The following is a 26,363-nucleotide window of genomic DNA, read 5'->3' as shown; positions in this document are numbered from 1 at the left end:
CGGATATCTCCGAAACATTGCCTGCTTTTCTGATTCAAAATGTGATACATTTTTACCTAAATTCAATAAGTAAATAAGTATCCGAAATTCCGTCGGAAATCTCGAAAACATTGCCTGTTTTCGTATCATAATTTCAAGTTGTTTTTTATTTGGAATATTTTTCACGACGCTTCCACCAATTTTTAATTTATATTTCGAATGGCATTGCTTTCTTACCTTAATTTTCAAGTAATTTTTTTAAGGAATATTTTTCACGACGCTTCCACCAATTTTTATAATTTCGATTTCGTAACACTTTTTCGAATTCCATTACGATATCTGGTTAGTTTCAAATTAAATAAATGGCCCAAATTAAATAATTATTTTACTAATAAAATTTCTACACCTTGAAATTAATTAGGTACTTATGGTACTTAAAAATTAATACAGCTTTAAATTAAAAAATGTTAACCTGCTAAAATTTTATATAGGTATGGTCTAAGAGACTGTATAAGGTCGATTTTCACCCGTCTGATAACCAGATGAGAAGTATTTTTTTAATCAATTTCATTGATTTTTAAACATTCCTATCATAGTTTTTCTATCGAAAAGTATTCGTTACTATTTTTTATTTAATTTTCATCAATTTTTTCCATGGAAGGTTTTTTTCAAGCATGCCATTAATTTCGTAATTAAATTGGCTTTCTTCTGATATCAGTTTCGATTGGTTATCAGATCGGTATGGTTACCTATTTTGACTTACTTTTTCATATGGTATGAACAGATCTACACTTATCTGTTAACCAATCGAAATTAGTATCAAAAGAAAGAAAATTTAATTACAAAAATAATGGTATAGGTTGTCCCGAAAAAAAATCGCTCTTGGAAAAAATTGATTAAAATTACCGATGTACCATTTTTGATAGATAAAAACTTTGATAGGCAAGTTTGAAAATAAAAAAATTTCATAAGGTGGGTGAAGCTCGACCTGATACTAGTAGGGCAATAATTGATTTGATTAGCTACTCAAACCACAGCCGAATTGTCTTAAATAAAGCCAGAAAATTTCGTCAAAAAATTTCAATAAATAAAATAAATACACAAAAAAGAAGCCAAAAAAAAGACGAAAAATAAAACATTATTTGATAAAAAAAAACATTTATAAGAAAAATATATAATTTATATAGGTATATAAATATACTCGAAACAGGAGCACGGGGAAAATGAAAGAATAAATAATAATAACGGAAACAAAAAAAAATAAAAATAAATAAATAAATAAAGTCACGGTTCTAGTCTTCGTCGTCGCATCATACAGAAATAAACATATAAATAAATAAACACATACCCACACACATAAACAAGACGTAGAAAACCGTTTGGTCGTAGAATCGAGCGTTATGTAGCTCTAGCATTTAGTTATAGTATTCATTCGTCTTTAAAAACGAAAAACAAAATTTTTAGCAGAACGAGGAGAAACAAAAACACGACGAGAACGATGTATGGTTCTTCTTCGTCTTCTCTGTAATATCTATGTATAGGTTGTTATATGAGGCCGTTGTTATTATACCATGTATATATGGAATATATCCAGGTATACTAAGTTTAATCCCAAGTTTGTAACACTTAAAAATATTGATGCTACCAACAAAATTTTGGTATAGAATGTTGGTGTTCAGAAAATCACCTAATTAATTCATTTCCGGAGAGCGCCTCAAATTTTTACAAATAGTTATAATATGATTGACTCATAGAAATGGTTATTTTCTACTTATTAGTACAATAAAAGCCTTGTAATTTAAAAAGTATTTTTCATTTAAATATTTAATTTATACCTAAAAAAGGTATGTATATTTAATATGGTGGAAGCGATGGGAAAATCAGGTCACGTTTACCATAAATATGTATTGTTGTCCGATTTCCATTATTTTATTCGTATTCTCAGGACGTCCTGACGCGTTGAGCGTGCTCAGGACATAAAAAGTGAAGTCGAGTTCGTAAATGAGCAACATATGTAAAGGTTTTGCGTCCGCAGGACCCATCTAGTAAACCTTATTGAAACGATCACTTGTAAACATCACTGTTTACCCGTAAAAATGTAAATTAGCTTAGAAAAATTATATATAGTATGTCTATACAGGTACCTATTGATTATACTTTAAATTATACATCGCATATATTATGTATGTGTGTGTTTGTTTATCTATCTTTACTTACATGACGTAAAAACACAAATGATTACGTAATCACTGTTCTATACATGGTATTTCAATAATTAACTCAGTCAATTGTTTGTTTTCACTTGTTGTTATTGTTTTCCTTGTTGTTGATAAGGAGGCATCCACATACATTATCATCACAAGAAAAATAAAATAAATGTTTACGTGAATCTCAAAATTGAGCACCTATAAAACACACAAAATATTATATGGTAAAGCAAAATATATATAGAAATATTTATGTGTGTATGTGTTATGGAACAATATGGCGGGGCGGAGTTACAAAATATATTAAGGGGTACATGAGGCGCGGCTATACAACATTGGCTGCTCTGTCCCACCCTTACTCTACTGTGAACAAATATTAGTCGACAAATAACAAGCTCTGTTTATAGCATGTTTTAAGGGAGTTAGTTATCGATGATGTTCTACTGTAAATATTATCATTACAGTGAAAACATAAACCAGTGAACTTTTATTTAAAATGCAACAATAACAAAAACAGTGAAACAAACAACTGTTGTTTTTCCAAATTTCCAAATTAGTGTGAAACGGTGATTGTTTTTTTATTTGGCGAATTTGTGATTTACATATATGAATTTTTAATGTGATTAATTTTTAAGTGAATTTATGCGTGAAAATCATTTGTGGTTTAAGTGAATTTTTCGTGTGATAATCATCCTATGTGTAGCAACGAACCATCTGGAGTAGTGCCGCCACCAACGTCTTCCGGAGGACCGAATACATCAGCTGTAAGAATGCCTTTACCAATACCACCGCCAATGACTGGAGGTGGTGAAATACCCGCCGCACCACGGCCCATGTTACCAATCGATCATTATCGATTACAATTATATCAATATGCGGTCGCTGAACGTCTTCGATATCCGTTCCCTTTTCCAGCACCGTTACCATGTTACCCGTTATTTCCACGAGCCTTACAACCAGAAGAGCCTAAACCACAACATAGTTATATTGGATTAATTGCAATGGCAATATTAAGTTCACCCGAAGGCAAGTTAGTGTTATCCGATATATATCAACATATCTTAGATCATTATCCATATTTTCGTTCACGTGGACCTGGTTGGCGAAATTCAATTCGACATAATTTGTCATTAAATGATTGTTTTATTAAAGCGGGTCGAAGTGCAAATGGTAAGGGACATTATTGGGCCATTCATCCAGCAAATATTGATGATTTTCGTAAAGGTGATTTTCGGCGACGGAAAGCACAACGTAAAGTACGTCGGCATATGGGTTTAGCTGTTGACGAAGAAGGTGCCGATTCACCTAGTCCTCCACCATTATCAGTTAGTCCACCAGCTATTGCTGGACCAAGTACAGCCGTTTTCCCGGCTAGTATGTTGGCAGCACGTGGCACATCAAGGAAACGACAATTTGATGTTGCATCACTTCTAGCACCCGATAGTGGTGAAGAAACTGCTGAAGAAGATATTGATGTAGTTAGTGGAGATCATCATCATCCCGGGCATAGTGCGGAACCATTAGTGACATCCATGAGGCCTACATGGCCTGTTTTACCTCTAGTCAGTCATTATTATCAAGCGTTATTGCAACAAGCGCGACCGCAAAGTATGCAAAATTTACAAACTGTAAGCAACGAATTAGCACAATTAAAAACAGAAATATCAGATTCTTAAATTTTTTTTAGAAATATTTATCTTGTACAAATTTTATAATTTTTTTTTTTCTAATTCAAATGGAAACTTTATTATTAATTAATTAATTCGTCAGTGATACCAAAAATTTATATTTTGAGGTAACTTAAAAAACAGTGGTTTAAAAATAATCTGTAAATATTTTTGAGTACTTAATAATTAATTTTGTAGATATAATTAATTAAATATATGAACAATTAGTGGATATTTGTACAATATATTCTCAAAAACAGACTTTAAAAGTATCCAAAAAATTATTATAATTCATTAACAAATTTTTATTAGAAATTCAAAGAGGAGTTTTGTTTCATTTTTTAAATTAAGACATTAAATATTACATTTTGGAGTTATGGAATGTACTACTTATATGAAAATTATAATAAAAATCATATTCTTAACAATTATTTGAAATAGTATTGATTAAAAACTAAAAATTCCTTTTGAAAGTAAAATAATATTTGCTCAGAAAATTTCGGAAGGCGTTCAAAAATTAGCTTATTTTGACTGAAACTGACAGGTTTTCCGATAATTCTTAGAAATATACGGTTTCAAAAATTTAATAAAATTGAGTTTTTAAAAAATTAATGAACAAATACTTAACAAAATAGGAGAAAGTTTTCTGAGCTAAGTCAAATATTTGTAGAATAATTATATATCCGACGGAAATTTTCAAACATGCCATTCATCACTTGATAGTTAGGTATTTGTTGATCAATTTAAACTTTCAAATAAGTTTTTTGATCTTCTTGAAGCTGGTTCGGATCAGAAAATATCAAGAGCCATCTTAGCAATAAAAAAAACTTTTTTTCATTCCTTAATAAAAAAAAACATTGATTATATGAATTAATATTTTAATTTCATAATTATTCTGCTATAAAAATTTCACGACGGAATAAAATTTATAATATTCGTAAACTGGAGAACAGAATTAGCGCCGGAAGTAGCACACTTATCACCTAAATACTATACGACTAATTTTCATTTATTGAAAAATACAAGGAATATTTTTTTATATATAGAGTATTTGAATGGGTGAAATTATTTTATAACTAATTTTTTCACGTGAAATATTTAAAATCAATATAATAAAAATAGATAAATATTAAATCTTTTTAAGGTAGTATATCTTTTTTTTTTTTAAATTTGTGTATCCACTACCGTGCTCATACATCCTTAATTAGTCGGTCACAACGGGTTTTTTTGTTTTTCAATAATTTATTAAGGTTTTTAATTTCAATAATTTTTTTTAAATTCCACCCAGTTATGGAGAAATCAATGAAGAAATCTTTTCTTTTAAGAACAATGTTAAATATACCTACTTTATATAAATAATCGGGAAACTCCCCCTAAAATTTTCAGAATTGATTTAGACTTCATGTAAAAAAAATCATGCCTTTTATCCCAAATTGCCTTGGCACTCATACATCCTTAAATAGAATTATCTTTTAACTTTAGCTTCGCCAGAAGCGTTTTTACCATCGTCAATAAAAATGATAAAATTGATTACCTACGTAATTAAGTGTTGACTTGGTATTGATATAAATCTCTATTAGCGTTTGTTCGTTAATTATTTGCCAACGATTATCTTCTCATAAATTTACTTAGTTCAATTTCAAAAGTTTTTAAGCACAATCAGCAGTTATGGGAAGGTTATATGTTTTGAAATTAAGAAAACTTCAATCTATATATAGAAATTTTGGCGTTTTACTAAAAAATCAAGATCACGATAGTTTCTGGCAACGGAGTAGCATAAATGGAATATCTATCAAATTTACGCAGTAGGCAATTTATTATTAACTCCTCTCAGTTTAAAGTAGTTTAAAATTAAATTATTTCTTTAAAATGAACAATTAATTAAAACACTACTGCTAAATAAGTACTTAAAATAATTTTATTAATAAGTTTATAAAGCTCTTTACACTCACTCAAGTTTAAAGACATTATCTATTTATTATCTAACAACAAGTAAATTGCTGCTTTCTTAAGTGCATAGTTAATGCTAATTAATTAAAGTACTTATTTATAATAGCCTTGTTGCGTTTATACATAGTAATGCACTTTTATTCGATTTTCTACGTCAATCTTTGCATCTTTCGATTAAAATGAAAATTTATACAGTCATGTTTATAAGGGGTGGTCAAAAAGAGTTATTCAAAATTTTTAACGTTATTCGATGCTTTTGGAGTAAAGCTGCAGCTTAAATTTGATGAAATCCAATTTTTTGTTAAAAAGCATTAAGAATTTAAATTTCTATCTGCATATTGCTCTCATTATCGAATAGCTTCAAGATTTTGTATTTTGATATTTTTAAACAAAATATGTTTATTATTAAATTTTTTTTCGATTTTGCTCCAATTTCATAGATCATATTTTGTATTATATAACGGCGCAGATCGTCACGAAATGATGATAACTTTAATCAAATACGTATTTATATAATAAAAAAATTGATCTAGGAAATTGGGGCAAAATCGAAATTCAATTCGAATTATCCTAGAGTTCTCATTTAATATCTTTGATAATATTTATAATTCAATAAGTATATTTACATTGTGGAATGAGAGCCGGCAACCTTTTCGGAAGTTAGACATGCGCTATTATAACCGAATTTCTTAGCAAATTAAAACGACTTTATTTTAATAAAAAAGCATAGAAGAAATTTAAAATTTCACTACTGAAAGACTGAGCTTTATTTGGATTGAAAACTTTAATTTAAGAGGGTATTCTGGTCTAGAAGTCTAAATTTTGGGAATTTTTCAAACTAAGATAAAAACATTTTTGTGGCCATTTTTTTTCATATAATTTGTCATTTTAAAAATACAAATGCAAATCAGTAAAAATGTTGCTGGATCTCAACCAACAAAAAAAAATTCACAAAATGGTGTCACTTAAAAAAATGTTTTTTGTCTTTCTGATTTTAAAAAATATTCAAAAATGAAATTTCTGAAATTAAAAATGCAGGCGATATAGAGATGTATAAAAAATATTCATACCAAATTTCAAAGCAATCGGTCGAGTGGAACTTAAAATATCATGTCAACCACCTCGAAAAATGTAGTTTTAAGAAAAACACGTTTAAAGTTTGATATACTTCTACTTCATATGCAATGTCTTGCAAAGGTTTTTCTCCTAATCGAGCTGTTCTGCCTTCTTTTGGAGAAGCAGAAGCTCTCGAAGAAGCAGCAGCAGAAACTAAAACTTTGAATTGGAAGATAATATGATTATTTTTCTGAATATTGACAAAACGTCTCTACCGTTACCGAATTTATTTCAAATATAATAACGTTATTCGATGCTTGGGGCAGCATAAAATTTTCAATTTTTCTCAGCAGCCGTTTTTGCAATATTCACACTTATATCCTTTTTGAATTTTCATTAGTATATTCTATAAGCTCCAAAAATAAAATAAACAGACAATAATCAGAGAAATTTTATTTCTTAAAATTTTATTATTTTTAAAAGACTATTATCAAATTTTCTTTTTTAGAACAAAACAATATGTTAAGGTCCAATTTTTATCATCACCTTTGTTCATGTTAAATAGAATTAATTAATTTTTGTAAACAATGGCGGTGAAAATGGATTTTATTTAAAAAAAATTAATATCTATTTTCAAAAATAATTATTTATTTCAAATTGAAATTATAAACAAGTTTATTATTGTACCAAATAAAACAATACCATTAAAAATAAAAATATGTAATTCCTTTTTTTGTGTAAATAAAATGTTTATCTAAAACAATTGATTTTGAAAGTTTTATTTTATTTATTTTTTTTTTATTTATTTATTTTGAAATTCCACTAACCTCTATAAGTACGTGATCAATGTGGAGCTTTCACTGACTCTCCGCATGTAAATGATAATATTATAATGTTTGAATAATATTTTAAATCACCCAAAAATTAGCTTATCAAATCAAAATAGAAGTACGCCTACTTGCATCGATCTCTTTATCAAAGTCGCTTTATTCTTTAAATTTTGCCTTCTTTAGGACAAAAATAAGAGATCTAACAAAAATTTCACACATTTATATTGCATATTAAAGCATTGATCCTAAGGTCATGAAGATATGCTGGTTATATTCGGCTAAATCTTTTCTTTCGGTCTTTAATCGGATACGTACTAACTTTTCTATAATATTTTATTATTATTTTTGCTTATTTACTAAATTTTGTAAACAAAAGTAAACAACAAAGTCGATTTTTGATTAGTATTACATATATAACAGAAATCGAACGTGGATTTCTTGGATGCATGCCTAGCACCTTAACTAACTGGGTCATATATGCTATAAGCATAATGTGTTATCAACTTAAAGATGTACGAACGCCAAGGCAATTTTAAATAAAAAGCTAGATTTTTCTTATATGAAGTAGGAGTCTAAATCAATTCTGAAAATTGGGGGGGGGGTTGCATGATTTAAATATATAAATGACTTCAAAAGTAGGTGTATTTAACATTGGTCTAATGGGAAAACGGTAGATGGATGATATGATTTCATAGATTTTTCCAAAACTAATCGGTGAAAATTTAAAAGAACTATTTAAAGTTAAAATCTAAATAAATTTAAAAAAAAAACTGATCCACTGATCCAGAATATATGAGCATGGTACTGGGGGCACAAATTTAAAAAAACATATTTTTTCAATTTTCAATGTGAACTTGACAATTTTTAAAATATCTAAAATTAAAAATTTTGGTTAATTATTTTGCTTTTGATATTTCAAAAACAACCAAGGCAGATATCGAACAATTTGATTCTTATTTTTCGTCTACATTCATGAAGTTACAACGAAATTCATCATCAAAGTTCAAAACAAGGTAAAAATAACTGCAATCCTAAACCTAAAATTGCCTTGGTGCTCATACTACTTTAAGTCTCAATTTTATATTAAAGAATTGATTAGATCAAGTACAAAATTTCTGTTCCTCTAGTTATGCTGGATTTACCGAGGTAAAGATTAGTTGACCATTGTTTTCCTTGGTTATCCAAATAAGGCTAAGAAAGAACATTGACATTTGTACATAGATGTCGTGTGAGTCACATCAGCGCTTTCTAAATTAAAAGATGTACATTTTTTAATGACGCAAAACTAAACAATGATGTTAATTGTTTAACATTACATTAAATATTGGGTATAGTTTAACTTACCAACTGTGCCATCAAAAATGGATACTTACACTAAATTTAATTTATGTTAATTTAATGTCAATTGAAAAATACAAATATACTAGTCGACCCGTACGGAATTATGCAGTGATACATTTTTAGACCGTGAATCTAATTTTCGTACTTAGCCAGCACGATACGCTTTAAAATGAGGAGTAAAACATGGGATTTTGTAAAGGAATATGGAATATATAAAATTTTGGTATTCTGAACCTAATTTTAGTATTCACTATTCTCATTTAGTTCCTTCTTATATAGAAAATAACTATTACAATTCTATAATATAAAGATTCACAACCTATTATAAAATAGTGAAAATTATACAAATATAATGCTTAGACTAGCTTAGCTGATGTGATGGATTACAATTATTCATTATCTTTTACTTTTATTCCAATGGTTTGCGATTAAATTTGTCATGCTTATAATAAATATGTTTACTTAAAATCTTAAATAATTATAGGTCTATTTATAGCCAAGTTTTTAAGGGAAGATATTTCAATTTATAAGTTTGTGTTAAAATTTATAAGTAAAAGTCACAGAATTCCAAGGCCTGAACTATTGACTGTTCCTTTTCTAAATATTTGCAATAATAAAAATTATTTTCTTTATTTATACAAATTTTATTAATAATTAGCTGTTATAAAGCGACGGGTAACTATTGTATACCAAATATATATATATTATGATTTCTATAATCAAACTTCATCAGGTATTACATAGAATTGTATAAAGGCCCATTTGATCTTTCAATTTTGTACAGTTACGAAATTCTCAATATTCGTATCTTTGTGTTATCTACGAATGAGAAATAATCGGTGCCAAAAAAAATCCATTTCGAGATAACCAATATAAAAAAAACACAAAACACCTGATAAGTAACTGGTGGCAAAATAATCGAAATTTAAAATAATTAATCACTGACAAAATAATCGATATTAAAAGTTAATATCGATTTACCTTGGTTCTAGTTATATTGAGTTGAGTTAGCTTGACGCCGTTCATTAATTTATGTCAGAAAACTTTAATACATCATTTTTGAAAAACTACAAAAGCATTTAAAAGCATTATAAAAGCATTTAAAAGCATTATAAATGCATACATAATTCGTTAAGTATCTATCGCATAAAATAAATAACTGTTTTCGAAAAGGTACCGTTGTACACAATATTTAATCAAAAGATCTGTTCAAATAATTGATATCCGGTATATCCACATTTCCGATAAGCTAGAGGGATGGAATTAAAATTGTACTCATAGTAACTAATAATAAGCAATCTATGCAAAACTATTGTTAAATTAAAATGTTAAAAATCAATAGAAATATATCTTTGGAAATTTCAATTTTTAACATAAGTAATATTAAAATCTACTTAAGATACTATTATTATTTGTTTAATTCTACAATTAATCTATTGTTACAACGTCCAACAATAAATGTTCTTATTCTTGAATGAAAGATGTAGCATAATAGACCAAAAAAAAAATTTTACTTCTATATTAATGATACAACGTGAGTAGTTGCGATGTTGAAAATGATTGTATAAAATTACAAATTTTACAGGCGCTTCGACCATCGACACTAATTTTCGATAAACATTTAGAATGATACTTTTTCCTAAGCAGTTTCGATTTCGATAAATTTTTAGTCGAGTTTTCTTTACGAATTGAGATTTTTATGTTCTTAAAATAATCATTAGCTATTCTAAAATTTAACAAACTTTACTGCGCTCTTGCACCATAATATCAGCTTTTAGAAAATCAGTTTCAGAGAGAATAGTTAAAAGGGAAGCAAGAGCCAAGACGATAAATAATTTACAAAAAACTTATTTTATGTGTTTTTCGATAAATATTCGATAAATCATTTTATAGGTATTGATTTGATTTCTTCTTTAGTCTTCATTCTTTCATGGGTGAAAATCTTAATTTTCCTTTTCGTCAAAATTTGAAAGCTGTTTTTACAAAAACAGTTAAGGAGGTCGTTTCGCTTGGGAGAAGTAAATTGTGCACTGCCTGGAAGTAAACTTTTTTTTAAATTAACATTGGCAGCGCAAGGACTTATTTCAATAGTATTTAGCTGCTGCCTTAAAAACAAATTATCCTGCTAGTACATTAAAAAAATTATTTTTCTTTGTAATCTAATATTTTTAAAATAAAATGGGAGGAGAAATTACCTCCTTAATGCCCGTGTTACAACAAGATAGAACCCAAAAATACACTCTTACTATATTATCTAGGGTCATGACTTATAGGCCACGACTGAAATGAACATTTTTTACATTTAAACTTTTGTTCTATCTCTAACGGTTTACAAGAAGCGTCCTACGGAACCAAGACTCAATTGACCTATATTACTCATTTACGATTTCAGCTTGATATCTTATTTCGTTTTTGAGTTATCGTGTTGACAGACAGACGGACGAACAACCGAAAATGGACTAATTAGATAATTCTATGAACACCTATACCAAAATTTTTTTCGTAACATCAATATTTTTAAGCGTTACAAACTTGAGACTACACTTAATAAACTATGTATATTTCATATATACATGGTATAAAAAGGCATGGCATTTAATATCATTCAAACTAATTTATTTTAACATAATATGATGATAGCCATGGAACGTCTAGAAAACCTTTTTAATTTATACATTATATTGAAGTCATATGAGTGTTGTACACCATATTTTTAATAATATTAGAATACTAGACAAATAAAATTTTTGTATGAACAAATTAAGTAAAAATGTATAAATAGACAACCCACTGATTTAAATTTTTAAGTAATTCGTAATAATTTATTATTGTACTTAAATAATAAAGATATTAAGTATTATTATTATTATTATTATTTTGTTATAAAACCAAAATATATGTAAATATTGTAGTTGTAAGTTTAGTATTCATGTAAAAATCAAAAGGAAATTATATTCAAAAAATGTGTTAATCCTATAAACTTAGACTTAACTATGCACATTCAAGTATTACAACAATCGCTATTGGTTTGGTATTGGTACTTACAACAAACATTATGGACAATTTGGACAGCGGGTGTCCAAGTACCTTCTCTGTACCCATGCACTTGATTGTTACAGAGTTGTATTCAACTTTAAAGTTTTACTATTTCTTTTCATATTGAAGAATTGTCTTTATATGTATAATAAAAGTTTTCAAAATAAGATTATCTTATATCCTGTTTCATGGCTGCTGGAGGGAAGTACAAGAGGGTACACTTGCAGTCCGTTGTTGGAAATGAAAATATAGAGAAAGAAAAAAGAAATTTTTTAATCAACGTTGGAATGTAAATATGTAAGATAAAATAATATTTTCTAAGACAATAATTAAAAACTACGAAAATGGATATGTTTCGATCTTCGAGTACGAATATTTTTTAACACTTACAGTAATACATTAAACAAAAGAGATCATTTTGGTCGACCAGTTAATTTTCTACCCAATTTTAATTAAATTCCTTCATTTTTCGAAAAGTTATCAGAGAAAGTTGAAAATATGAGGTTACTGTGGGTTTCTTTAGATTCTGAGGTTATTTTGCTATGTTCACGGTTCGATAGAAAGCGAGTCGATGTAGAAACTCATAACAAACTATTATTTTTTCTCTGTCTCAACCCGATCAATAGAATCAGAAACATTCAAGAAAACGTCACTAAAGAAAACGATGTAGAAATAAATTGTCCCAAAATCGCGTGCAGAAGGTCTTGCGGATCGTTCCGGGTACGGAAACCTCCTTTTCTATATTTTTTACAACGAAAGAAACCCATTTAAAACACAAAATAGCCGTCTTTCAAAATTTTCCAAATTGATGATAAAAATAGGTAGATTTATCCCACTAACAGGCCAACTCTTACGATAATTCTCTATTTGTAAAGGATATGATAAATTTGAAAAAAATTTTTTTTTTCAAACACAGATAAATTACATTTAAAGCACATATTGTCATGATTTCAACAAAAAAGTATGCAAAGGAAAGTTGAGTAAAGAAAAGTCTCTCAATAACATAATTTCATTACTAAATTAGTGCATATTACCTCCCCAAAACCTCCGAAATTTTTCGTATCGGGCAATTCCTGTTATACAATATAAGTTTATTTACCTACAGGCCAATAATTTTAAACAATTTTGACATTATAGCATTATTAATTTAATAAATTATACAAAAATATTTAAAAAAATATATATTTTTGATATTTTAGTACAAATGAACAGCTCTTACCTGAAAGAATAAATTTAAACAACACAAATGAAAGAAATGAATTATTTAAATACAATTCTACATAGTTTTGTTGGCGTAACCTTAAAATGTTAATAATCAATTGTGAAGCGCTAATAAAAAAATATTTTGAATGTTAACCATGATGTCACGTTAAAAAAATACAACGAACATCCCTTGACCATAATAACTTGAACTCTAACCTTGGACCATAGTATACAGCATCCCTAATTTCATCGTACATTCATTACGTAGATACATAACTAAAAAAAGATTCAGAAAAATTTATTCTTTTATGTATTTTAAATAAATAGTATATAAAATTATTAATAAACAAATCATAGGGTAAAATTTTTTAGAATACAAATTTGTTTATTAATTCCCTTTTTTTACCAACGTAAAATCGAATTTAAAATATGTTTTTAAAATAAAAATAAATTAATTTTTTTCAAAATATTTAAGTACTCAATTAACTGAAAAAAAGGCTTGGTAGAAAGTCTTGCATAAAATGGTGAAGTTTTTCACAAATTAACCATTACCTTCAAATTACGAGTTCAGTATTGTACACTTTTGTACTAAATTTTACCTTTGTAAAATTTCATCTGAGAAGATGGCTCTTGTTGTTGCCCATGAGTGATGTTTAAAAACAAAATTGCTTGTAATTAGGAATAAATTAAAAAACATAAAGGTTATCACAAGATATTAGTATTTTCATATACACGAATATCTAATACAAATATACAACATCGCCCTTGTGCGTGGTTGAATTTTTAACGTACTCATATATCACATATAACGTTCTCATATAACGTTATCTTTATTCTTTCTATCTAATATGTGTGTCAATATTTTTAACAGAGTACAGAATATTTACTATCTGCGTGATGTATAAAAAGATATGAACACCTAAAAAATTATTTTTTTTATATCAATTGTTAGCTGAAAATTTAATTCATATGGAAATTTTCGAAAATTCCATTACAGAAAAAAAAACAATAATTTGTCTTCTGCGGTATCGTAGCTTCAAATAAATGTACCGATAGCCATTCTTTGATTTTATTTTATGTCATTTTATGCTCAATGTCAATAGATTATTAAGTAATCCTGTTTTTCCGTTGCTCATTACATCATATATTATTATAGTACTTTAATAAAAAGAAAAATATTTTCAAATCATTTTAGTTTGGCTGTAATTTGAATATGATTTAATTTCATAATTAAAGAATGTAATTTTTATTTGCCAGACAGAAATTCGGTTGCTTCAAAACTTATATTTCCCTACCCAAGTTCAATAAGGAAAGAAATATTTCAGCCTTCTTAAAATATACAATCGCAAGCGTTGACAGCTCTCATACCATTAGGAATAATCAGGGTTTTTCCTATTTATGGTAGAATCTGACGGGTGATAAATAAGGCTGCCACCTCCAAGTTCCAGGAAGTAGAGATATAAATCACAAAGTCGGGATATAGTAAAATTTTTTGATGTTTTGAAAATCCATTTTTTTTTTTAAATTTTATTAAATATCCTTCAAATTATTTAAAATAAAATCTGCCTAGAACTGTTCAATTTACCTGAAGATGAAACAAATTCGATCCTTGCGATCGAATCTGGAGGGGCGGAAACCCTAGGTCATAAAAATAATAAAGCGATCGTTCTACTCAAGAAATGATTGATGTCGAGACTTATAAATTTAAAATTGATTTTCTATTAAAAACCTTTAAAAATTTCCTTCAAATTTAACAAAACCAACCCTGTAAATGCATATTCATAGATAAAAATAATAATTTTGACCACAAAATTCTCTTATGATGTGATTATAGCATACTTGACATAAGTATATTACAATTGACACGTTTAGAGAGTATAACGTATTGTCAAAAGTGCCTTAACACTAACAAGACCATATTAGTGTATGAATAGTCATTTAAAAAAAATAAATTCAATTATTCGCTCGAGTAATCCCAAGAATTATATTATTACCTCTTAGTTTAAAAAGGTAAAACCCCCTTAGCATTACCTATATGGATAGGCATCCATACATATATTGTTAAGATTTACAAAATTGATTATTACAATGACTTTCTTAAGCAGTTTTAATATGGTTTTTAAAAACTATTCATAAAAATTTTTTTTGGTATAAAAAGAATTAAAATATTATTTTCTTTAAACTTTTCAAAAAAAATAATAATTTCTTAAAATAATATTAAAATGTAAACATTTAAACAATTAAATGTTTATGCATTTGTACGTATGGTTGTAATTTGTTAACAAAAATAAAGGAATTTTTGTGATGTTTTGTTCTGTCGTCAAAATGTCAAAATTATAAGATTTTTTTTGTACAATTTTTGTGTTAAATTATTTGATTGTATTTATTGTGGGTGTCAAGTAATTATGTTGTTTTACATACAAATTATATTTTTGTTTATTTTTTTTTCTGTTATAATTGTTTTAAAAACAATTACCTATAAGATAAAATTGGAGCCGACTTCATCATGGCACATACTTACCTATTACGTGATTATTTTCGTTTTATTATTAGGTACTTGGTTTGTGCATTAGAAAATTTTTAGATTCAAGAATTTAAGATTATTTTCATGAAGTAACTAGTAGTGTTATGAACAAAAATGTACTTAATCGTGAAATATTAAATCTTCACTTAATCAAATAGCATATTAAATTAACATATTCTAATAATTTAACAACCGAAACCTTATTTTGGACAAATTTTACCCGCATTGAAATTATTTATAATATATATGCTAACTAACATTTGAAAAGCCACACTTTCAAATTTTTAAAATTTAGAAAAGTTTATGACTATCAAAGATAATCGAATCTGAACCACTTATTGCTCATTCAAACAATTATCGATTTTATTAATCTTTAAACTATCTTAAGGTATTTTGATACCGTAAATTGAAAATGATACCGAAGAAAAGATTTGAAATTTTATTTATCAATTATAATTATCCTTTTATACGTCTTTTGTGAAAAATTCAAAAGGATTTTTTATACGATTTATGAGAAATTAGCTATAAAGGTCAATTTTTTACCAAAAAAAGGGCACATTTCTCATAAACCGTATAGGGAATCGATATGAATTTTTCACAAAAGACCTATACAAATGTGATTAATTGATAAATAAAAATTTTGCTATCATTTTCGTTTCAGTTCCTTAAGGAATTTCGATACCGTTAATTGAGAATGATAACGAAGAAAATAATTTGAAATTTTATTTATCAATTATAATCATTCTTTTATACGTCTATTGTGAAAAATTAATATTGATTCTCTGTACGGTTTAGGGGAAATTAGCTATCAAAGTCAGATTGAAAATAAAATAACACATTTTTCTTAAAATCGAATATTTCATTTTTAATTTTTCAAGAAGTTTTATTTCGAAATCTAAGCTTCTAGATAAAAAATTTCACAAGTACTTTTTTGCTTAAAACTGATCAAAAAATACAAAAATATTTTTTATTTTTAAAAACTCAAAATTTTGTACTTTGCGCTGTTTGTTTATCTGTCAATTTTTCTCATTAATGAACCTTTTAAATACCAAAACCCTTCTTGATACCAAATTTTATTCAAATCGGACACCATAAAAACATAGATAAGAACATATATATATAAATTTTATCGATGGTCACTTTCGTTATTTTCGACATCTATTAGATACTAGGTAGGATCTATGAACAGTTGAAGAAATTTTTTCAAAATTCAATAATCTGTAGAAAGCAATAGCTCCATTTCCTTCGGAAATTCGCTAAAATATGATCCATTTTGACCGGATATCTTTGGAGTAAGCCTGTGAAAGTTTGTGACTTGCAACACAAAATTCATAAAAATGAAAGCTGACCTTCTACTATGTAAAATATTTTGCCAAAGAGTGCGTAGCTTCAAATTTAAACATACAAAGTTTCTAAGTTTCTATGATGTATGATTAACATGCCTATCATATATGAGCATATGCATATACTTGATTGATAATAATACAAATACTTAAAAGAACACAATAATGATTTTCAATAAAACAACAATAATATAATGATAATTCTTAAGGTAGTACGAGCGCCAAGGCAAGTTTAGACTTGTGGTTGAAGTTATTTGTACCTTACTAGCTGTGAACTACCCGCTTTGCTGGGCAACATCCCCACTTGCACCCCTCCCTACACATTTCCTTGCGTGGGATAACAGTTTTGTAATGTACACGTCATGCTCTTTTATTTGATACCCCACTTAGGTATATTTGTAAATATTCGATAATTCCTTCCCACTATCTCGCTACACCTTTCTACCCACCGAAGGTTAAAAGTAGATAAAAACAATAGATCTTTGAAGCTGGTTGTATATCGTGTCAATATTTTAGCTTAATCGATGCACAACTTTTTTAGTTTTTGAAGCATATCCCTTTCAACCCCTATTTCAACCTCTTACTCTGCTATAATATGGATGTATTATACATAAAAACCTTCCTCTTGAATCACTCTATCTATTAAAAAAACCGTATCAAAATCCGTTGCGTAGTTTCAAAGATTTAAGCGTACATAGGGACATAGGGACAGAAAAAGCGACTTTGTTTTATAATATGTAGTGATTTTCAACTTTGATGATAAATTTTGGTTTTCGAAATATCGAAACCTAAATAATTAAACAAAATTTTTGATATTTTGAAAATTACTTCGGATATCGAAATATTTTGTTCACTTTTCGTGTTAAATTTTCAAGTTATAACATAATTCATCATCAAAATTGCAAATATAAGTATATTTTTGTTAATTTGTGTCTCCACTACCGTGTTCATACAGCCTTAATTAGTCGGCACAATGGTTTTTTTTTTGTTTTCAATAATTTATTTAGGTTTTAACTTTAATTTAAATAGTTTTTTTTTTAATAATTTCCACCGGCTAGTTTTCGAGAAAAATTTATGAAAGCATATAATCTATCTACCGTTTTAGCATAAAACCAATGTTAAAAAAGCATACTTTTAAAGTCATTGATTTATTTAAATAATCTAACAATCTCTCCTAAAATTTTCAGAATTGATTTAGATTTAGAGCCAACTTCATATAAAAAAAATCGGGCCTTTTATCCAAAATTGCCTTGACGCTCGTATATCCTTAAACATAAAATATAAAAATTTCCATATATTTCTAATACATATTTATTATATTTGCACTCTTAATACTTATACTTATTTAAAATATTCATTATTTACATCATTTACATGTTAATTGAAGTTTCTGTTTGTTTATCAACATAACTTACTTATATACTTACCTTTATATATGTTTTTATATAGAGATATACGTATTATATATATTATTATAGAAATAGAATTAAATTAAATTCTGATGATGAAGAACAATGTATGTAGAAGCATGCAATCATAACAATATAAATAAATAATTATATACAAGTTTGTACAATTTTCATTTATTTTTTTAATGGAAAAAGAAAATATTATTTCTTTATAAAAATTTTTTTTAAATGTGCTTTTATACCGTATGTTTCAATTAATTGTGTTAAGTTTAAAAGATCATAGCTGAAAATAAACCCCGTTTATAAAAGTATTTTTCTAAACTTCATTTACTCTCGTTTCTCTATTACATGTAATGACCATTAGTTATTAGGTTTAGTTATAATTTGTTACCATAAGTTACCTTTTTTAAAATGGTTGCTGTGAAAATTCATTTTGGTAGTTATGAAAATATATAATATGTATATCTTATCTTATATATATATATATATCAACAATCTCGGAAATGATTCCAACGATTTTCATGAACTATTATTATACAGGAAGGCAAAAAATCGATCTAGCTAGGTTTCATTAATAGAAAATTTCGTTTTATTCGTTTTTATTTTAAGAAAAACTGAAACATCAACTATGACTCTTCCTGGCATCTATTGAGTCTTCGTATCATTGTATAGCATAGAATCCGTGTGGCTTTAATCAGTTTTGTTTGATAGAAGAGCTGTTGTGATATATACGTATATCGTAAAACGAAATAAAGTACATTAGCAAGGTATTTGTGTAGAGACATTTTAAACGGTTCTTATATTAGTGAAAATTTTTTTGTCATTTTAACTAAAAAATACCGGTCAAATTTTATAATAATTACCCTAAAACTAATAATTAACATGCCTTTGAAAGGGTTTCTTATTTACTACAGATTATGAAAGTTATGCTTGATAAAAAAATAATGCTTTAGTAGTTTAGTAGATGTTGAAGACTAGCCTCACAAGATTAATATTATTGAAATAAAATTATTGAGTCAATAAATGGTAAAACTCCCTTACTCGAGTCAATAATGATGATAAAATAAAATCATGATTTGAACAGCAGCCACTTCAAAAAAGAACAATATTGTACAACCCCACTATTTTCAACAAAAAGAAGCCTAAAATTTAAATATTAGGCTAGTTTTATGGTAACGTCGTTTACCCTAACACGAGTCAATAATATTGATCAAGTAAAACAACCTGAGAGGGAAAAAAATCTGCTGGAAAAGAAAGTATAGAGTAACAGATGCCTTTGACAAATCTTCAACAAAAATTGAATCGTTTTAATTTTCTTCAATCGTTTTAATTTTTTCATCAATATTAGTTTTATTTCACATCTAAGGCGATCAATCAATATTGACAATAAGTATATTGATCAATTCGATATTGATTCAATAATATGGACCATGTGAGGAAAAATGAACGTCTATAAATACTATTGTATTGTTTTTATTTGCTTCTCAGGCGATCAATATATTGTTATATATCGATATTTGCGCCATGATATTGACCGTGTAAGGCTATTCTAGTAAAGATTTAACGTATACTAGCCGACCCGGCGAACTTCGTACCGCCTAACAGTCGAGACGTTTACATTTCAATTGAAATTTTACCACAGACAATTTATAATTTACCAAAGATAATTTGTTTTTGATAATGTGACAATAGTATAAATATTGATAAATATTGGCATGAATATTTTATACGATACTAACGACACTCAATTGTTTTGCTTCCCCAGAACCCTTCTACTAACACTTAGACTTTATGGTATGGTATTAAAGTTCAAATTGACTCTTAATTATTATTACGAACCTTCTGTATGGGAATATAGAAAAGTGTTGTTTTTAGACTTTTTCAGGAAATTTTTTAAATTTTTCTCTCCGTAAGAACCATCTTCGAACTTCAAAGAATATTATAAAAATAGAATTAGTGAAATCGGTTCAGCTACTCTTGAGATTTGCGCTTAGAAAAAGATTCAGCGATTCATTTTTATATTATAGAAGATATCCGTTAAATTTTTATATACTTATATCTAGAAAACATTCTGTACATCTACATATGTTAATTTATTTATATATTTTTAAAACAAAATACACGCAATCATTCATTATAAAAATATATATTTATGTGATTGTTCAAAGTTCTACTACTGCCTATTCTTTAATAATAATAAAATAAAATAAAAGACATCAACATCATATATTTATGAATTTATATATTTACATATACAAATTGTTTGCATTATCCAATAATAACATTTTAAAACAATGCTTGATCACGCTAAAATATACCAATGTTGTTGTTTTTTATTCTTATATCTGATTATATGTCATTTATATTATTCTATACCATACCATACCATACCATGTGTAACACCCAGAAAGTTCAAATTGATCAAAAAGTTTAGATTATATTCAAATCGAAACGTACTTACTTCATTTATATATTCAAGGATAGTGTATTAGGAAAGAATTTTAGCCATTCGAACGGACAATCGTCTAAGCAGAAAACTCAAATGCAGACTTTGTAAAATTTTACTACACTTTTTTAACAAAAATTTACATTAATTTTCTAATATATTGGTTTTTTTATACATAAATTTTTGTTATAACGAGTGCACCACACTAATCCCCCAGGAGAAAAAGTGACTCGAATAAAAGTTGTGTTACTTTGATCTTGCCTTTTTGGTTTGTTGAAAAATTATTGTTCTCTAAATATATAAAATAAGATCTAAAAAATAACAGACAAGTTGGAAATTATGGAAATCGCACGCTAAAAGTAACTTCCGTAAAGATATTAGTTTCTTTATAAGGACCAACTGTGGAAATAAAAGTTTTTGTTTATTGAAGTGCAAACTTTTTTGGCACGTTGAGCACTTTTTGGTTAAACAATAATCATGGAACTCGTGTCATCGTTACCGTCATCGCATGTGTTTGTAATTGAACTCTTCCGAAAATGATGGACCGATTTTGATGAAATTTTGTGTGTGTGTGTGTGCGTTCAAATTGATGCAGATAGTTTGGATTCACAATTTGGTCCACTACAAAGTTTTTTTGAAGGTTCCCCACCAAAAAAATTAAAATTAAATAAATGGTGGAAACGCATATAATAATATATTATATTATATTTTACTATCCAAATGTACTTATTTGCGCTCCCACCATATTTATTTAAAATTATGATCAACGATTTGAAAATATTGAGATATTAATTATACTGGCTGAAAAGATCCAGCCAGGCCAAAGCCCAATTATTCTATTATTTTCCCATTTGATTTCTGGAAACTTTAAAAGATTTTCGAATATTTATTATTTGAAAAAAATTACAGTCTTATTTTAGAAACTTCCTCTGTTTTATCATCTACGAGGAAAAAGTTAGATGGACGATTTTTAACTATCCTTAAAATTAAGGTTTGAGTTCTTAGTTAGATCTGCTTGTCAACGTAGAACAATTTCTTTACTCGGGTCATTTTATCTTTCTTGCAGAAACATTAAAACGGGGGCTCCTTATGTATTTTTTTTTCAGAAATACACAATTTTAATTTGGTTTATAATTGATAATCTTGGTTCAAAATCTTGACATTTTTATTTTTTAAAACTTTAACAGTTTTAATTTATTTTTTAACCGTTATTTCCAATTTTTTGAAAACTGATTTTTGGTATTTGTCTGTTTTTTGACGGTAAAAATCCATAAACATAATATATTTCACGGATATATCGTAAGAAGATTGAAGGCGATAAAAAGATTGTAATAAGTAGTTGAAAGAACTTTATGACCTATATCTTTCCTCGACCATTCAGAAGCCATTTCTGTGGTTTTACAGTTTCCTTGTTGATTTTGTAGACATAGCTACATAATTTGTAAATTTGATGTAAACGTTGGAAAAATTGTAAAAGTTGGCAATAAAAGTATTTCGATATTAAAGCGTACGAAATTGAAATTATTTAGAGTTTAAAACAAATAACTGAAAATGAAATAGTAAAGCTTTTTCTAATTGAAGGTAATAATGATAGCTCAAATTTTCTTCCGCTTCAATCATTTATGTTCAGGAGAAGCCTTTCATAAAAGCTTATCAACTACTATAATCACAATTAATGATAAAATAATAATTGAAAAAGAATTTCGAAAAAAAATTAATATACTCTTATAAATTTTATCATATTTTAAAATAATAATAAATGTAAAAATATGAAATAAAAAATACAATTAGCTCCTATGCTGTAAGTTTTTATGCGCCGACGGACATTTAATAACAGTACAATAAATATAAAGCATTAGCACATAGACAAAATGGCCGTAAGGTATATAAGTGATTCCCAATAGGCGGTAAGGAACTTACTTCTCTCACACACATTAAATTACAATAATAATAATAATAATCATAATAATCAAAACACACACATAGGTACCAACAGTAGGTACAGTAAATTTGTAACATTGTATAATCGTTTCCGCTTAGATGCGTTCCTATAAATACAATATATAATTGTATATGAATATAACTTTATATATACAGTGAAAAATAAACATTAAATTGTACCTAACGCTACATATAACACTATAGGTTATGTGTTTTGTGTTGTATAAAACTATGGGATGTACACAGAACCAAGATGTGTGTATAAAGTTCATTCTGCAATTTGAAAATCATTCTTTATCCAATTTGGAAACACATAGGTGTTACATTTAGTTTTTAATTGGGTTAAGTAGCTGAGGTTTCGTGATAGACTTCAATGTAATCTGTAATTGGAATATTTGTTTTTCTGTTGGGAGTTAAAACCAAAAAAACTGTAACAGAACCAAAAACCGACATCTCGGAAAACTACAACAGACACCAAAAACCGACATCTAGGTTAACTAGGAAACTAAAACTTTTTCAATTGATTCAGGTTGCCATAAATTTTGACCAAATTCAAAAATCTTTTTATAACTGTCAATTTGTAATTCTTGTCAAAACTTTATGGTTTATCATTTAAAAAAATTGAGTTGTGACAGTTATCATAGGTCAAAGAAAACAGAGATAATTTAAAGCAAATACAATGAAAATTTTGTTATGTTTTAGTAAATATCCTAATCAAACCAAACGTACCTACTCACATATTGGGTTGATAAATCAGAAGTATATCTTTTTTAAACTAATACTACAATTATTTCAAAGAGTAAAAACTAAAATTAGCTTTAAAATTAAATTCTTTTTTATTTGATTTCTAAAATTAATACCTTAAATTTTCAAAAACATAGCTTGTTAATAAAAAAAGTAAACGCATTATTCATAATGTAGCGAGGTACGAAAGGAATATAGTTTCTTCCAGGTATCCCACTAAATCTCTCGATTTTTTTAGGGTAGCTTATCTGTTGCTTTTTGCTTTTGAATAAGCTCGACAGGTAATTTAGATTAATTAAATAAGCTAATCTTGCAGTATACCCAACGAAGAAATGAATTGTTTTGAAAATAGCACGTACAGCCATTAATAGTGCAATCAAACAAGGCATATACATAGACTGAGCGAAGCTACGAAGAAAAAAGTTCAACGAAGCTTATAAGAAACACAGTTCCACTATGAATTTAACCACAAATTTTGAACAAATAACCATATTTTAGAAAAAATCCCTTTCTGTGTTATTTTTCTCCTGGAAAATTTTTCACTCGTATAACAATTATGATGATTTTTCGTGCAAATTTTAGTTGGAGACTGTTGAGGAGAAGTTTCATTGTTAAATAAAGATCGATTTCAAACTAGGCCAATAATTAAACTTTTACAAAAACCAATTTCTCTCGACTTCAAATCCCTTGCAAGTGATTATGTCTAACTTTTTAGCAAGCGTTTAAAATTACTAGAGAGAGGTTTATTATTCAGGTGAAATTATTTTTTGATTGCAAGACATCGTCTGCAAATTTGGAAATTATTGCACTACAACCAAAATTTCGAAGGTGTCCATGAACTACAAGGATCTAAAACAATGATTGTGAACTTCCATTTTTGAACTTTCGAAAAACAAATTTTCAATAATTATTACATATTAAAAATCAGCAAACATATTTTTCTTACTAGAAGTGTAATTATTCTCAATATTTTGACGCTTATGTCAAATAAAAACATTTTTTTATTATTATTACTAAAAGACCCATAGAAACGAACAACAGGACACATTGAATGTGTGAATATTTGAGTGTGACATGAACCGTAAATATATTATAGATATATTAAATATTTACTATTTCATTTTATTTAAGTTTTATTTCACTTCAAATATAAAACTGTATAATATTATATATATATATATATATATATATATATATAGATATATATTTTTATTTGTATTTAAAGCAAACCCTAAATTCAAGAGTCTAAACATTTCCATCTGCTGTATATAACTAACTACAGTATTAGTATTATTATATACATGATCAAATCTTACACTATAACCAACCCCACAGTTTAATGTATAATCTAACAACAAATTTGAATCATTTAATGTCTATTATAGTTATAACTGTCTCATTCTATTCTATATAAATGTGAATACGATTTATTTACTCTCAAAACAATTTCTAATAATTTTTTGTTTTCATTGAAAAAACATCAATTATGTATCTGTGGTTCGATTGAAATTACCGTTTATAAAAACAAATATATTTTCATTTGCTTTAATCGTTCTTTTATGTATTTTTGATCCCAATTATCAGCCATTAGATTTTGCTAGCCAACTTTTAGGGTACTATCACTGAGACATTATTAATAACTTTTTCAGTTACATTTTAATAAAACCAGATGCTCTAAAACAGAAACAGTCCCGAAGCAAGAAATACTTTACCAAACTCAAACGAAGATAATTATACACCGCCGCATTAAACCGACCACAAAATGACTTAACGAGTTCTATGACACAAATTAGATAAAAAGGCGATTACAATTCAATAATAAACTAACTCCAAATCATTTTCCAAAAGATTTTGTTTTTAGTGTTTCTGAATCTGTCTAAAAAATACACTTTTTATTATACTAGAAAGCTCAAAATCCGATACAGTGATGAGATATGTTGAACTTTATGTTGGCCTTAATATACCTATGTATATTATAAAATGGTGGAAGCGCAGTTAAGAACATATTAAAAGTACATATGATATAATGAAGGTATATTCTATCAACATCATGACATTTGGCAACTCTGTTAAAATATCCATAATGATGCTATATTATTTAAAATCATTTAATAATGAATATAAATAATTGAACTAACAACGTATACAACAACAACTCCATATTAACAACACAAGTAACAAGAAATGATTATTTTTACTTACATACATCATAAAGGTATTATGATTGCTACTTGAACTGTTAACTTTATATTATATGATTTTTAATGAAGTATACCTACATATAGCAGTTCTTGGAGATGACATGAATTTTTAAGTAAAAATCCTAACTGTGTGAAGTAAGTTGATAGTTTGTGTTAAGACAAGACTGTTGTTTCCTCTACATTTGGCTGAGAAACACGGCATTTTCAAGACAAGGAGCTAAATTTAAAATTTTTTCCTAAGTATTATTGAGTACCAAATAAACCTACGCAATCGATACTTCTGATTTAGTAGTCAACCCATTATTTTCGTACATTACCTTCATTTGGCTTGACCAAGACATTTATTATGACATAACATAAAATTTCCTTGTACTTACTTTAAATTATATCCATTATCATTATCTCATTTTTTTAAATGAATAAATTTTTGACAAAAAATATAAATTGACAGATTGTAAATTCATGGCAAGCTGAATCGATTAAAAA

General features: G+C 27.3%; 1 protein-coding gene across 1 annotated transcript; it reads left to right on the top strand.

Moving 5' to 3' along the window:
* Nucleotides 1-2,843: 2,843 nt before the first annotated feature.
* On the top strand, nucleotides 2,844-4,057 carry LOC123298822 (forkhead box protein L1). The gene is made up of 2 exons (XM_044880919.1): nucleotides 2,844-3,829; nucleotides 4,052-4,057. The coding sequence occupies exons 1-2, from the start codon at nucleotides 2,882-2,884 to the stop codon at nucleotides 4,055-4,057; spliced, it is 954 nt and encodes a 317-aa protein (XP_044736854.1). The 5' UTR covers nucleotides 2,844-2,881.
* The last annotated feature ends 22,306 nt before the right edge of the window (nucleotides 4,058-26,363 follow it).

This window comes from Chrysoperla carnea, chromosome 4, assembly GCF_905475395.1.
Source record: "Chrysoperla carnea chromosome 4, inChrCarn1.1, whole genome shotgun sequence".
Lineage (NCBI taxonomy): Eukaryota > Metazoa > Arthropoda > Insecta > Neuroptera > Chrysopidae > Chrysoperla > Chrysoperla carnea.
Note: the sequence above shows the minus strand (reverse complement) of the source record. Positions and strands in the feature narration are given on the sequence as shown.